General features: G+C 38.3%; 1 protein-coding gene across 2 annotated transcripts; it reads right to left on the bottom strand.

Moving 5' to 3' along the window:
• Positions 1-747: 747 nt before the first annotated feature.
• Positions 748-16,162, bottom strand: Trmt10b (tRNA methyltransferase 10B). 2 transcript variants are annotated; one of them, XM_026379205.2, is made up of 9 exons: positions 16,115-16,162; positions 14,586-14,786; positions 14,005-14,113; positions 12,929-13,053; positions 10,591-10,743; positions 8,872-8,950; positions 7,931-7,998; positions 2,000-2,123; positions 748-1,435 (listed from the first exon to the last, which is right to left on the bottom strand). In XM_026379205.2, exons 2-9 carry the CDS (start codon positions 14,769-14,771, stop codon positions 1,329-1,331), a joined length of 951 nt encoding a protein of 316 aa, XP_026234990.2. In that variant the 5' UTR covers positions 14,772-14,786; positions 16,115-16,162; the 3' UTR covers positions 748-1,328. The 2 variants fall into 2 exon arrangements, with proteins under 2 accessions (XP_026234990.2, XP_077654048.1); XM_077797922.1 differs by lacking the exon at positions 16,115-16,162 and adding an exon at positions 15,734-15,792.
• Positions 16,163-16,625: the final 463 nt, after the last annotated feature.

Here is a 16,625-nt window from a genome sequence, read left to right as displayed (position 1 = left end):
ATATTTCATTTTCACATTACAGAATATTTTGGACATATTTGGCTTTTTGTTGTTACACAAATTTCAACATGATGAGGATTTCTGAATTCAAGTCTGGCCAAATTTTGACAACCATTTTCTAGAAGGCAAACAAAGTATACCTGCTTGGGTTTTGCATAAATGGGAGAGGTCTGTGAAGGGGTTCATGAGAAAATTCTTCCATGCTATTTGGTGTACTAACCAATGCCCTTTTAGGTTAAAACGAAGACTGGCAGATGATAAAAGCTCAGTAGTTCTGGGGTCAGACCTCTTAGAATAGCTATGGGCTCCTTGAAGCCTACCCACGTAGTCCCTTTAGGATGAAAGAGATTATAGCACTTATTCATTATGTTGGTACCGATTAAGAAGCATTATGTGTTCATAAAGATGTTTTTTGAAGGATGGCCTATTTTAGTTAAAAAAAAAACAACACTGATATTTATCAAATGACCATAATTCACAAAGGATTAAATGGTAAGGGATGCAGACAAAGCAAAATAACCTTTAGTTCTGAGATAAAACATTTTCTGAATTTGCTAGCAGGTTAACTACCCCAATATGAAGCAACTGTATATGGGACACAAGAAAAGGAAGTATATTTGATAAGAGGTAGATTAACATGCTTGCATGTCAGAACACAACATTTTCTAAGACTCATCAATACTTTGGTTTTGCTTTTTAATTTGTTACAAATATATATGAAGAATGTAGTTTGTACAAGGCTCAGAATGCAAAACTATTCACACAAATTGGAAGAGAGAGGCCCTACATTCCTATATTCAGAACAAGGGAGTACTGGGTGAGAGCCACAGGCGGGAACAAAGTGTGCTAAGGGGGCTCAAAGTAGATAGGTCAGGCAGATTCTGCAAAGCTTATGTGCAGCATTTCACTCAGCTGGAAAAATCAGCATACTCAGAGGCAGCTGGAGAAAGTCATACAATTTAATGCCAGTTTAGTATATATAAAATAATTGATATAACAATTATTTTGCCACATAAACAGTCTCTAAAAGTAGGGTCTTTCACAAATAGAGAAGTATAAAAGATTAACATATCCAAAGTCATGTAGTTTTAGAGCTAATCCTTGTTATATAATTTTTTTTTTTAAAACATTGATCAGGGCACTTCCTGTGAGCCAGGCACTGTGGACAATGCAAAAGCATAAAATATGGTCCCTGTCATTAGTTTACACTATGAAGATCCAAGATATCAAGTAAAGGCAAGTATATGCCACTACTACCCTCTGCCCTTTTCTTTGGTTGAAACACCTCAGGCACTTCATCTCCTGCAGCTGCAATCTTAGGCTGCCCGTTATTCCACTGAATTTCGAAGAACATAGCCTTTTCCCGAAGAAACTCCTTTCTTCAATGCTTCAGGCCAGTTGTGAGTCTCCAAGAAAGTGGACAGGATATCAAACACTGTTAAAAGGTAAACAGAAGACAACAACCATATGAGAAAAGAGAACTAGTAAATAAATAATGAGAAAAATGGGTGTTCCAGTATATTTTATTGAACATATGTCCTCTGCATCTCACATGGTACCAGGACAGAGGCAAAGACACAGCCTTGCCTTACCATAAGGACCTCATCCTACACTAAGATACAGGCTTGTGAATGGGCAATACTGCAATACAGAAACACAGTCAACAAAGAAGGGGCCCTGACATGGCTTGGGAGGGGAAGAAAAGTTAGCTTACATGTTCTTGAATTGAACTCTGAGGAACAAATAGGAATTCATCAATCAATGAAGGGTTGAAGGCAGATCATAGGCAAGGAGAACAATTTCAACTATCCTTAATGTAGTTGGGAAGCAGGAAGAAAATTAAAAATGCCTCTTGGTGGCCAGAATACACGTCACAAAATGCACACAATGAAGTCCAGGCACATAAGTCACAGGAGACTAAGTCAAAGGACATTATACTTAATGCAATATAGCGGCCTCAGAACTAATGTGTGTTGGGCAAGGGCCACGTAAACAGTACCTTGATTGATAGCCAATATCTCTGAATGATAGTTTTTCCCATTCTGGAGCCTGACCATGTATTCCTGGATTGGTAAGCGGGCTGTCTTGACAGAATACTCCTGGGCCTTTTGAAACGTCACCTTCTGTAAATCAAAGTTAAATACTTTTCATATTACAAAAATTATAAATGAATTATTATCACACATATGGACATGAATTGTAATCATGTAATATGCATAGCAAACTGTGAGATCCCCATTTATGCCTACGCTAGTTTCCATCAGTAATCACAGAGACAAACATTAAAAATATGAGTCTAGGGCTGGGGTTGTGGCTCAGTGGTGGAGTGCTTGCCGAGCATGTGTGAGGCACTGGGTTTGGTTTTCAGCGTATAATTAAACGTCCATTGATAACTGAAAAAATACATATAAAAAATAAGTTAGAATGGAAGAAACTTCAGAAAATGAAGAGTACTCATCCCAAGTAAGAAATGGCAGCAACACCTCACTTTCTGGGGACCATTTATTCACAAGCTTCCGTTTACTACCACTTATAAGACAAATAAAATAAGCAAAAGAGGCAGATCTACAGCTACAAGGCTTCAAAGAGCCTAAGCAGTTTAACCAGAGACTGCTCCTGGCCGGAACTAAGCAAGACTTGATTCTGGATATCTGGTGTTTTAAGCTCAGTCAATTGACAGCAGCAAATGAAAGAAAAGGAAAACAGGATTCAAGAAAATTAGTTAGCTAGCAATGAAGCAGCACTGAGGGGCTGGGGCTGTACCTCAGTGGTAGAGCACTTGCCTAGCATGGGTGAGGCACTGAGTTTGATCCTTAGCACCACATAAAAAAATAAATAAATAAATAAAGTTTAAAAAAAGACAGCACTGAAGTGTAAGATTCAACAATCCCATCAAAAGGAAGGGCAGAATCAAAGAACTTTAAAAGTCCAACCATCTAAAGTTCCCGAGGGTCAGTGCACAGAACTGATGGCTCTATGAGATGCCCCTGGGCCACAACTGAGGCTTCACAACATTCACTACCTTATAAGAAACACAGGAAAGATTTTTTTTTTTTTTTACAATCTCAGGATTAAAGAGAAAGGTTTAGATCACAAGGATAATTACTAAATTTGGGTTTAGAGGGGGCCTCAGCCATGTTGACTACTTTTATTTTACTTTTTATATTAAAAAAAAACTTTTAGTTGTCGATGGACTTTTATTTTATTTATTTATATGTGGTGCTAAGAATCAAACTCAGGGCCTAACACATGCTAGGTAAGTGCTCTACCACTGACCTACAACCTCAGCCCCTATGTTGACTATTTCACTTCAACCACCTACCCAGTGTTTGTCTATCCTTTATAACCTCTTTCCCATTGGCTATCTGGCCTCTACATGGACAGCCATCGTGACAGAGTTCATATGCCCTGGGGTGACCCATTTCAAATTGATGGTACCAGATAGCAGGAAATTATCTTGATATTGAAACAAATTTTCCATTTGCCTTTAGTCCTCTACTCATTTATCTAGGTCTTTTATCCCAATTAAGCAAGTAAAATGGCCCTGCCACAAGATGGCCATTCAGATACTTTAAGTCAGGGATCATTCATTCCCTATGGATGCTATTGTCTCCAGACTGATAATTTCAGTTCTGTCACTCTTCTTTGACTGTAACTTAGTTTCAAGTCCCTTCATCATTCAGGTCAGCCTCTTCTGAACTTGTTCTAGCTTGTCAACATCCTTTAATTTATCGTCCTATAACTTACTGGTCAACATGAGCTACAACCTTGTGTATAAGGAGGTCTAACATCTATTCTGCTTAGATGTTGGATGTGATGGCCAATCCTGAATTGTCAATTTGATTGGATTAAGTGATACCTAAGACTAAGAGCCTTCTGAGTGTTTCAATGAGGGTGTTTCTAGGAATGGTTGGCATGTGGGACAGTAACTCGAAGGGGAGACCCACCCTAAATGTGGGCTGCAAGGTCCAGTTGGTTGGGGCCCTGAATAGAACAAAAATGCAGAAGAATGAGGAAGCAACAGTGGATGCAAACTCTGTTCTTCTTGAGTTAGGGCTTGGATTGCTATGCAATCACCTGAGGACATCAGACTCCAGCTCTTTCACTCTTCCAAAGCAGACTCTGACCAGTAACTCTCCAGGGAGTTTCCAGTCCTTTGATCCCGGACAGAAGCTAGACCACTGGGCCCTTTTGTTCTGAGACTCCAGATTCTTGGACTGAGCAGCTACTGGTTCCTCAGCTCTCCAGCTTGCAGACAATCACTGTGGGACTATCTAGTTTCTGCAATCTAGTCTAATAAATTCCCTTTTTATAATCATAAGAATATAGATTATAGACATATCTATAAATCCTATTAGTTCTGCTCCTCTAGAAAACCCTGATTAATACACTAGATCACCTGCCTCAGACTGACATGAAACAGAATTCCAAGAGAGGACTTCCAAAAATGTTAAGTGATGCAATTAGTATGGGATAGGCATGGCTGATAGGATTTCACTGAAGAAGGGTAATAGTATTTTGCACAAATGAGCTATCTGCCATTTAAACACTTGTGGCCCTAATTCAGTACAATCACTTTGAACTACAGTACAAAATTCAAAGTTAGTAAGATGCCTAGATGCTACCCTGAGAGCTTACAAAGTAGTTTATTTTTTGCATAATCCAAAATAAATGACTTTCCTTGAAGAAATATTGTTTTTAATGTATGGCCCTGAAAAAGCCAAAATCTCTAGTAAGAAACAAAAAGTTTTACACATCTGACATTTTTGTACCAGTTGTTTTCAGTTTAAATGATAAAAAGATAAAAGAGGACGTGTTAAAACTGCAAATCTAGAGATTACTCACTGACCCTCTGGGTTTTACTGCCTCAAAAAAGGGGCTGTGTACCCGCTACAGAAGAATAGTGTCAATTTGTTGGGTAAATAGTAATCTTGTCTCTTAAATAAGGCTATACTCCCCCAAGTTTTTATTTTGAAATATTTCAAACCTACGAAAAGCTAAAATAATAATGTAATCAATATCCGTTCCTGTCATCTACATTGACCAGTTGCCATTATTGTTTTTTGTTTGGTACTGGGGATTGAACCCAGGGTGCTAACCACTGAGGCACATCCCCTGACCTTTTTATTTTTTATTTTGAGATAGGTTCTCACTAAGTTGCTTAGGGCCTCACTAAGTTACTAAGGCTGGCTTTGAATTTGCAATCTTCCTGCCTTAGCCTTCAGAGCCACAGGGATTACAGGTGTGCACCACCATGCCCAGCTTACATTCGCCAGTTATTATCATTTTATCAAATTTGCTTATCTCGTATAGACACAGGTTCATTATGCTGAAGCAATTTGAAAGTAAGCTATAGACATCACAACACTTCACAAAAATACTTAAGCATGCATCTAAGAACAATGATATTCTCTTGCCTTGCCATAATACCTTTTTCTGAGTGTGTCAGAAATTTTTAAGAAATTCATCAATAATTCTGTAAAATCACTTAATACATATCTATATTAAAAGCTCCCCAACTATCCCTCAAATGTCTTTTTAGCCAGAATCCAACCAAGGATTACTGTATTTGACCATTATTTTTATCCATTCATATATATATATATATATATATATATATATTTTTTTTTTTTTTTTTTTTTTTTTTTTTTTTTAATGGGGATTGAACTCAGGAGCACTCAACCACTGAGCCCACATCCCCAGCCCTATTTAGTATTTTATTTAGAGACAGGGTCTTACTGAGGCTGGCTTTGAACTCGCTATCCCCCCAAGCCATTGGGATTACAGGTGTGTCACCATGTCCAGCTATTCATATATTTTTGAGATGGACTTCACTATATTTCCCAGGCTGACCCCAGGGCTCTAAAGCTCATGTGATCCTCCTATCTCATTCTCCCAAGTAGCTGAAGCTATAAGTGACACCACTGTGCCAGGCTATGTTTTTTGTTTTTTAATCTCTTTAATTTACAACAGATGCCTTCTATTTTAGTTTCTATTACATTGGCTTTTTTTTTTTTTTTGCAAGATTTTTTGTCTTGCAGAATGGCCCTCAGTCTGGATTTGTCTGTTTCCTCATCATTAAATTCAGTTTAAACATTCTTGAATAAGAATATATCACAACACAGGTGAGATTCTATCACACCAGGAGGCACACAATGTCACTATTTATGATACTATGTTTGATCAAATTTGGATTAGACAGATTGCTTCAATTTAATTGCATATTTTTTGCTTTTATAATCTGTATTATGGTACTTTTTTTTAAAAGTGGTAATTTATTTATTTATTTTTGTATTATGGTACTTTGAGACCATGTAAATGGTTCCTCCACAACTTTTCATTTATCAATTGCCTGAGTTGATGACTACATTAAGAGTGATAAAAACATTAATATTCTAATTCTATTATACATCCCTCACTTATTAGCTGTGTCTTCTTTTTTAAAAATTTTTTAATACATTCTTTTTAGATATATATGACAGTAGAATGTATTTTGACATACTATACATACAATGGAGTATAACCTATTCTAATTAGAATCCCATTCCTGTGGTTGAACATGATGTGGAGTTACACTGGTTGTATATTCATATATGAGAATAGGAGAGTTATGTCTGATTCATTCTACTGTCTTTCCTATTCCCATCCCTCCTTGCTACCTTTCATTACTCTTTGTCTAATCCAATGAACTTATATTTCTTCCCTGCCCCCCTTATTGTGGTTATTAGTTGATATTCTATAAGAGAGTCCTGCATTATAAGTTATATAAGTTAATGCATATAATACATAATATTATAATATAGTTAATGCATATAAGTTAGCATTATGAATTCATGGAACACTAATGTTTTAAAAATAAATGCAATTAAGTTGACTATCATTTGAGCTAAATATGTTTCATATATGTGTATCACACATATGGAAAAAATATAAAAACATAAAACCTACAAAAACATTTATATAAAATAGACCCACCAACATATACTTGTGGGATCACAAAACATATCAAGAAGGACACATGTTGGGGCTAGGGTTATGGCTCAGCAGAAGAGCACTCACCTAGAATGCGTGAAGTGCTAGGTTCGGTCCTCAGCACCACAGAAAAAATAAATAAAATAAAGGTAATGTGTACAATAAAAAATTATATATATATATTAAAAAAAAAAGAAGGTCTCATGTTATGGTTTAGATGTGAGGTGTCCTCAAAAAGCTCAAGTGTGAGATAATGCAAAAAGGTTCAGAGGATAAATGACTGGCTTGAAAAAATGTCAACACAACCAGTGAATTAATCTCCAAAAAGGGATTCACTGAGTGGTAACTGAAGTGGGAGGGTGTGACTGGAGGAGGTGGGAACTCGGGGCTCTGGGGTATATATTTGTATCTCGGCAAGTAGAACCTCTCTCTGCTTTCTGATCACTATGTGAGCTGCTTCCCCCCTGCCATACTCTTCCACCATGATGTCCTACCTCACCTCAAGCCCCAAGGAATGGAGCCGGCCTTCTATGGACTAAGATCTCTGAAACTGTGAGCCCTCAAATAAACCTTTCCTCCTTTAAAATTTTCCTGGTCAGATCTTTTAATCAGAGCAGTGAAAAAGCTGACCATAAGAACATATAAGAAAACAGCGATTGCCTTGGGGGATAGGGAGAGAGAGACTTACTTTTCCCTATACTCCTTTATGTACATGTTAATTATTATATCCATTATAAAATTTAATAGCTACATAACATATACTATTTAGTAAATATAAACAAACTGCTGGTGAGAAGAAGGAATGCACTGATAGAGAGCCACCATAGAAGAACAGGCTCTTTCTTCCTGTCCCTCTAAGCTCCAAGACTCTTTGGGTAAAATTACAACAGGGCAATCATCTATAAAAGTAAGCACTACTTTTCAAAATATAGATGTTGGGGCCAAAATGTACACTTACTTTCTGAATGCTTTCATCCACAAGTCCACCAAGGATGTAAACTTTGTTTAGGTCAACATCTTGAAGAGCTAATGAAAAAATGAAGGCCATTGAGATCAAATCTGTTTTATAATTTCAAAATCCAAAGAAAGCAAAAGAAAAGAAATATTAACAATAAGTTGAAATTTAATGAATAGAAAATAAAGATTTTAGACTTGTTCAATGAATCCAAAAATTAATTCTCTAAAAAGACCAATAAAAGTCAGGAACGATAATGAATGCCTGTAACCCGAGCAGCTTGGGAGGCTGAGGCAGGAGGATCATGAGTTCAAAGCCAGCTTCAGCAAAAGCGAGGCCCTAAGCAACTCAGTGAGACCCTGTCTCTAAATAAAATACAAAATAGGGTTGGGGATGTGGCTCAGTGGTTGAGTGCCCCTGAGTTCAATCATCCCCGGTACCAAAAAAAAAAAAGACCAATAAAATAGACAACCTATTGACATAGCTAATCAAGAAAACAAGACAGAAGGTCTAAATCAATATCAGATTCAGGAAGGACAAAATTAAAACTAAAGAGGAACATGCAATAATTAAAATAATTAAAAGAGAACATTACAATCAACTTAATACCAATAAATTTGAAAACTAAGTGAAATGGATGATATTCTAGAGGAAAAAATATATATATGTTGAACACTGACCCAAGAAGGGACAATGAAGGAAGCTGACCAGAGGAACTGGATTGCCTGAGAATGGAGACCCTGATTCTGTGCGGCAGTTGATCAAGGCAGGACACCTGAAGAAGCCTCTGCTCAGAAAAGGTGTATAGTTCACACCCTCTGCAAAGCAGTTCAACAAATGCCTTTTTGGGTACTTCTTGAGTGGCTTTAATAAATGGCCAGAGAATACTTAAACTAAGGGCTAGGAGCAAAGTGCTATACGAATCTGTGCAGTAAGATACATACCATGCTCTGAATCAGGAGTCAGGTACACAAGGGTTTCCAGGGGAAATAAACTAAAGCAGTCTTCTTCTGTTACATCCAGCTGGAAAATGCAAAGAACCCAATATGGTAGGAATGAGGTTAGAACGTGGCCCACAGTTCAAACAGCTAGTTACGTGGCATCTAGTTTCCATCAGGCACAGCTAGCTTTAAGTGTATCAAGGAGTGGCATGTCTGACAGCTTATTCTCAGAAAGTACTTGGTCAGGGAGCAAAGACACATGAAAGGGGCTGGGGTTGTGGCTCAGTGGCAGAGCTCTGCTTGCCTCACACACATGAGGCACTGGGTTTGATCTTCAGCACCACATAAAAACAAATAAACAAAGATATAGCATCCATCTATAACTTAAAAAAAAAAAGACACGAAACTATAAAGTGAGACAGAAAGTGACATGGGGCTCTCATGGAGGTACAGAGATCACACAGGACTACAGGTGAGGGAGTAACAACACCAGGGACAACCTTCTGGTAAAGGAAATGCTGGAGCTGGGTTTCTGCAAAAACAAATGGAAGAAGAATTCAAAGCAGACAAAATTGCCTAAAAAAAGCAGTAAGACAGCAATAAGACAGAAAAGTAAGGAAACCATATGTAAGTGGGTCTGTTCAGCTTACATACAAGAATTATTTTTAAAAAAGTATACAGAAGTAAATCTGGAAGTGGCTGTACTACAGTAGGGGCTGTTCAGACAGTAACAGCAACACAGCCAGCTGCACAGTACCACAGAGCACACCCTGCACACTCACAGCCTCTATGGATCTCCACAGGAAGGCCACAAGTGCTCAGCCCTAGCTACAAAATGCAAACACTTAAGGCAGTGTGTGTGTGTGTGTGTGTGTGTGTGTGTGTGTGTTGTATATGTGTGTGTGTTTTGCTGGAAACTGATCCAGACCTCACAAATGCTAGGTAAGCACTCCAACACTGAACCACATCCCCAGTCCCCATGAGGCATTTTTAGAGTCATTTCTTAGAAACTGATCTGGATTCTCACTTGCATATCTATCATTTATAAGATCCTAGGATAAGAGTTTAAAAGTACCTTAATATTCCCTAAAACTCATCTGGAATCTAAACTACTTCAAAAACTATTCTTTCTTTTCCTCCAAAAATCAGGTTTCCTAGTTTTGTACCCAAGAGCAAGGAAGAAGTTATGGCATTTCTAAAAATAATTCTGGAGTTTATAGTCTACCATGAGCTATACAGGTAGCAAAACAGTCCTATTAAATAGTGGTGATATTAGCTTGCCAATGCAGTGGAAGAATGAGAAAAAAATTTAAATGTTAGTAACTAATAAGTTCTGAATTTTAAATTGCAATAGTGAAAAGATGTATATTACAGTGCCCTCAGTACCCATGGTGGACTGGTTCCAGGAACCCCTACAGATACCAAAATCCAAGGATGTTCAAGTCCCACATATGAAATGGCCTAGTAGTTGCACTGAAGCTATATATATCCTCCTGTATACTTTAAATCATCTCTAGATTACTTATACTGCCTAATACAATGCAAATGCTGTGAAAACCTTTGTTATATTGCATTATTCAGGGAATAATGACAAAAAAAAGTTCACACATGTTTGGTACAGAGAGACCAGCTGTATATCAAAATAAGAAAAATTTTTAAAAATTACTATTAATCCATGACTACTTTTTAGATAATTCAAAGAACAAGCAAAAAGATTCTTACCAGGTAACTAGAAAATCCATCATTCATCCTCAAACATTCTTCATAGAGGGGACTATCTGTCATGAATCCAGTAAGGCAGATCCAAAAGGGTCTGTCAACTTTTTTGTTTGAACCATACAACCTTCGGATCTGTCCAGCCAGCCTACTTAATTCCTTCAAAGAAATAAGGACAACTCAGGGTGGAAACATGCCAAATCACTCTCAATTCACTATTGAACAATCGCTACACAACATGCTATTCCAGAAAATCTCATAGACTAGGATGGCACCTTTAACTCTAGAAATAAGTACATGCAAGTGTATTACACACCCTGTGATACCACACCTCACAGATGAAAGTTCAGATGATATCAACCCAGAAATGATGAGTGAATGGAAAAACATTTTCCCTTCTGCTGACCCCACTCTTGCATATTTAATACATAAATTAGTTATGTCAGCTTTTTCCCCCCAATTATCTTTTCAAAAATTTGTACTTTTTAGTCATACATGACAGTAGAATGTATTTTTTTTAAGAATTTTTTTTTTTTTTAGTTGCAGATAGGCACTACCTTTATTTTATTTATGTGGTGCTGAGGATCGAACCCAGTACCCCATGCATGAAAGATAAGAACTCAACCCCTGAGCCACAACCCCAGTCAGTAGAATGTATTTTGATATATCATAAGTACACATGGAGTTTAACTTCCCATTCTTGTGGTTATACATGGTGTGGAGTTACACTGGTTGTGCATTCATATATTAAGTTATGTCCAAATTATCCTATTGTCTTTCCCATTTCCATCCTCCCTCCCTTCCCCCTATCCCCCCTGTCCCAATCTGATGAAACTCTACTCCCCACCCCACCCCTCCTCCTGTGAGTCAGCACCTGCATATCAGAGAGAATATGTGGCCTTTGGTTTTTGGAGACAGACTTATTTCACTTAGCATGATAGCCTCCAGTCCCATCCATTTACCAGCAAATACCATAATTTCACTCTTTATGTTTGAGTAATATTCCATTATATATATGTACCATGGTTATGTTAGCTTTTATCTTAAACTTTACCAATTGATATTTACTATTTAAGCTATTAAAAAGAAGCTGATTACTGAAATTTTTATACTTCTTCAGGAATATTTGGCATCTCTGCCCGTAACTTAGGGAGATGTCATAGGGTTGGAAGTTTTAATTTTCCACCCTCATTCTAGAATGGTTATCTCATAACCTAAGTTGATTTGTTTGGTAGAGGAAAAAAGTCTTTGTATTTGATTTAATCTGCTATATCAAGTAATGTAACTAGCAGAGAATTCCTAGTTCACCTTTTCAGAGGGCTAGAGGTTCCATGTAAATCCCCAGATCTACAATTCTCCTAGTTTCTCTGAAAAACATGTTAAACACTAGCACATATAACAGGAAAGTTTGAAAACAAAGAGATTTGTTTAAAGTCTCTACTGCAGTATAAGGCCTAAAATTGAGGAACATTATATGCTGCCATGACTTCTGGTGAAAACAGGAGGACCTCAAGTGACCTAATTCAAGTTCCCTTGCCAACTCTGCCCCTTCAGATGAGATGAGGCTCCCTAGCTTAAAAACCCTTTTTATCAAGGGGATGCAGTATAATTCCTGTTTATCCCTGAGTAGCAGGTTTTGGTTCCCTGCCAGCTCAAGGAAAAAACTAAACGAACTAGTCATATCTTCCTATAGGAACCAGGAGACACTTCACCCCCTTGATACCACAGAGCCCACATCCCATCACCCTGGTTGCTCATTTTATTCTCAAGTACAACACCTTTTGTGGCTTTGTGGGATGTGTAAAATACTCCTCCCTAAGACAGTGAGTATATGAGACTTAAAAAACTGCTGTTAATATCTGCTGTCAAGTACACTTTTTGTATCTGACCATCCCCAGAACCCTAGGGTGAAAATCCCTCCCTCACCAATGGGATGAATGAGAAACAATTAAAACATACACTGAAAGAAAAACTTCCACCAGGTAACCACCCCACAACATACTACCAGGTAAATAGTCCTCTTCCCAGCAGAAGGCCAAAGATTTAGGGTCTGGAAAATTGAGCCTGAAAGGTTCCATCCAGACTAAAGACACCATAAACAGAGATAAAGGTGGTGGGCTCAAAACAGAAGACAAGGTAACATCTGCAAATAAACCAATGGATGTATGTTTTCTTCCAGATTCTTTCGAACAGCCATATCAGAACTTAGTAGCCCAGTGTAGAGAACACTTTGGCTGGATTACTAAAGAACTACAGAAGCTGATGATGCATACTCTTCATAAAGGCTGTACCCTTTGGACCTCCCTCAGGTAAGCAGGAATTCCAGGCTTAGTGCATGTTCTACCTTCTTTGACATGTGATGAGTCATACTCAAATCGATACACAGTCTTGGTCCTGAATGTTTGGCCTCCAAGAGTTTTTCTTTGGTTAAGGCTCTCAGAAATCTTTTGCTGTGCTGGGGGCAGATGCCTATAGCAGAAATATCAGAAAAAAAGAAATGGGAAAACAGGAATAATATTCTGTAAAAATAGACTTCCCGGGGCTGGGGATGTGGCTCAAGCGGTGGCGTGCTTGCCTGGCATGCGTGCAGCCCGGGTTCTATCCTCAGCACCACATACAAAGATGTTGTGTCTGCCGATAACTAAAAATAAAATATTAAAAAAAATTCTCTCTCCCTCTTTAAAAAAAAATAGACTTCCCTTTTATTTTTGCACATAAAGAGAATCTTTTTTTTTAAAGAGAGAGAGAGAGAGAGAGAGAGAGAGAGAGAGAGAGAGAATTTTTTAATATTTATTTTTTAGTTTTTCGGCGGACACAACATCTTTGTTTGTATGTGGTGCTGAGGATCGAACCCGGGCCGAACGCATGCCAGGCGAGCGCGCTACCACTTGAGCCACATCCCCAGCCCCCATAAAGAAAATCTTGAGACTCATGAAAGGTATTCATTCATTCATTAGATTTATGTCTAGCAGAGTGGTGAGGAGTGTGGGATCTGGAGCAGACAGTTGGGTTTACATCCAAGTACCGTCTATTCATTCATTAAATTAATTATCTTTAGGCATACGATTCAATTTCTCTGAGTCTCTGCTGCTTTTCTTACAAAATGGAGATAATCATTCCCCTTAGAGAGTCCAGTAAAATTTTTAGAACTGAACCCAACACATAGTACTGTGTAAATGTTAGTTGCTACTGGAATATTTACTTCTGAGTTTATAAACACATGTCAACCAGACTGCTTATATTTAAAAAGCAACATTCAATTTTGCTTTGATACTTTGATGCCCAACAAAATCAGATAATGGGTCCTACCTCCCAGATACTTGTTTTTCCTTTAAACATAATTCCTACTCTCCTAGGAACATGAGGACATGAGTTTGCTAAAAAATAAATGATTACATCAACAATCTCATTAATCATTACCTGGATTTTCTACACGGTTGGCTTTTCTTCTTTCTTTTTCTTGCTTTCTTTTGCTCTTCTTTGCTGCAACTATCTTTTCCCAGTGTCTCTGTTTTCTCTGGACATTTTTCTTATGTTATCCAGAAAAAAAATTGTTTGAGAACTTCATAAGCAACAAAAAGGAAAATGAATATTAGAAAGTTACTTAATTGTTTTTTAAAAATTATTATTTACAGGTAAAGTTAGGAGAGAAAAAAAGATTTCATCTTAAAAACAAACCTAGACTGGACTGTTTATAGAGAAAATACAGCCCTGGAAAAGATATGTGACCTGGTCAATGTCAGTAAAATTCATCAGGGACAGGACCTAACCTACAGTTTAGATTCCCTGACCCTTCTCAGGTATGTAAAAAAATTTATTTTGAACTTTATCTACTTTTCCCATGACTCAAATGAAACGGAAATATTATGATGAGCAGAAAATTAATTCACTATTTTAAACATACAAAAATCATTCCCAGTCTCTTTTTATTACTAGTAACTACCCCTGAAGCAGGGGTCTTGGGGACAATCAGTCCATCACTGAAAGCCCCCTGCACTCACCGAGCACCATGTTGCACTGCTTGTGGGGAGGGGCTCCCTGTCTGGGCAGTCACATTCCACATCAATCTGCAGAAGCTGGAAGCTTTCAGAGAGTCCATCTTCACCTATGTCTTCTAGGATGCCTTCTTGCCCCTGCAACTCTGGTGACTCTGTTCTCTGAACACTCCTTTCCAATTTCCAGTCCATGTGCCAGTCTCTGTCCTTTCAACCAGATTGGAAAAATACAAAATTACGTGAGATAATACACTATTTCACTTACAAGGCTAATTCCCTATATCCAAAAGATAAATAGTACTACTGTGCTGCTGATGGAGCAAACAGGTGTAAAATACTGACCCCTATTTATTGACCCAAGAAAAGCATGTGTCTTTCAGAGAAATATCCAGCACAGAAGCAGGTAGTAAGGAAGCCAAACATACTTCTTTGAGGACAAACATATTTCCTGACAACTCCAAGAAATGGGTGATTATTCCTTTTTACTGTGACACAAGACAGCCAAGTTATTTATTGTGTGAGTGTTCTTTCTGAAATACACTGTATGACTATGTTTCAAACAATTTACTTTCAAACCAGTGATTTAACAAGTACTTATTAAGCATCTACTACATACAAGGTCCTATACTAAAAACATCATGGGAGAATGAAGAACCAGCCAAAAAATATGGTAAAAGGTCATGAAAGCAATCAAGTATTCTTCTAGGTTTTGGTGACTATCAAAATTCTTCAAACTATATACCACCCTCTCCAGCTGTGTGTCACTGCAGCTGAAAGCCAGTCACCAGTGTAACTGTTAAAATATCCCTTAGAAATGCTTTGTTGGAAAATATGGAGAAGCACTGTAACAGCTCACTTAAGAAATGATGTCATGATTCGGGTAATTTCTGATCTGAGAGAAAACAGGTCAGAAATGTTCTATAGTCAAGTGTCAGAGACCAAGAGTGGCACAAATAATGCCACTGGCTTGTTCAATATGCGATTCATGTATATGATAAAAAGACCTATTTCTGATGAAAAGTAATGATCTTCCGTCCCACCTGCTTCCACCTCTAGTGGCAACCCTCGTTAACCAGTTATTTTTAGTTCTAACTCCTTAGCCTTGAAACTATATGCTTACACATGACTTCTTGATTCATCTGCTTTGAACTTACCGGCTTCGAATGATACTTCAAATCACTTAAGCAAATCCCCCTCACATTTTACATCTTTTATTAGTTTTGTTGGTTGTTTTTTTGCTGCTGTTGTTATTGTTTTTCATTCTTTCTTTCTTTTTGCGGAGCTGGGAGTGGAATCTAGAGCCTCGCGCATGGTAGGTAAGCACCCCACCTGCACTAGAACACCCGGATTCCAGACCCGGGAGCACACGGGGCCCTCCTGCCCCGCAGGCCGCGAGCGCGAGGGGTGGCAAGAAGGGGAAGCACTAAGAAGAAGCACTAAGAAGGCAGCGTACCGCGGTCACTCGACCTCAAGCAGACCCTCCCATGCTGAGCCTCTTAACTCCTACCCCACCCGGAAACGAGCCCCGAACATACCTGGGACGAACGCCTAGCGCAGCAGCAGCGGCGCACATCTGGCCCCGCCCCGTGCCCACTTCCGGTTCCGGATCCCGCTCCGAGCAGCATCCTGGGAATTGTAGTTTTCAACTTGGCAGCAAGATGCGCAATGATCTATTATTTTTTAAAATTTTTTAACATTTAGTTTTTAGTTGTTGGTACACAATACATTTATTTTATTTTTGTGTGGTGCTGAGGATCGAACCCAGTAATTCACGCATGCTAGGCAAGCGCTCTACCTCTGGGCCACAATTCCAGCCCTTTTTAAAATTTTTTAAAGTGGTAGATGGACACAATACCTTTATTTTATTTATTTTTATGTGGTCTGAGGATCTAACCCAGTGTCTCACACGTTTTAGGCAGGCTATCCAACACTGAGCTACAACCCAAGCCCTGCAATGCTCTTCAGAACCTAGATTTCCTCATCTGTTAGTCGAAGATTACAATCCCAGACACTTGCCAAAGGTGCAGGGCTCCTGTAGGTGACCAG

The sequence above is a fragment of the Urocitellus parryii genome, chromosome 4 (genome assembly GCF_045843805.1).
Source record: "Urocitellus parryii isolate mUroPar1 chromosome 4, mUroPar1.hap1, whole genome shotgun sequence".
NCBI lineage: Eukaryota > Metazoa > Chordata > Mammalia > Rodentia > Sciuridae > Urocitellus > Urocitellus parryii.
Note: the sequence above shows the minus strand (reverse complement) of the source record. Positions and strands in the feature narration are given on the sequence as shown.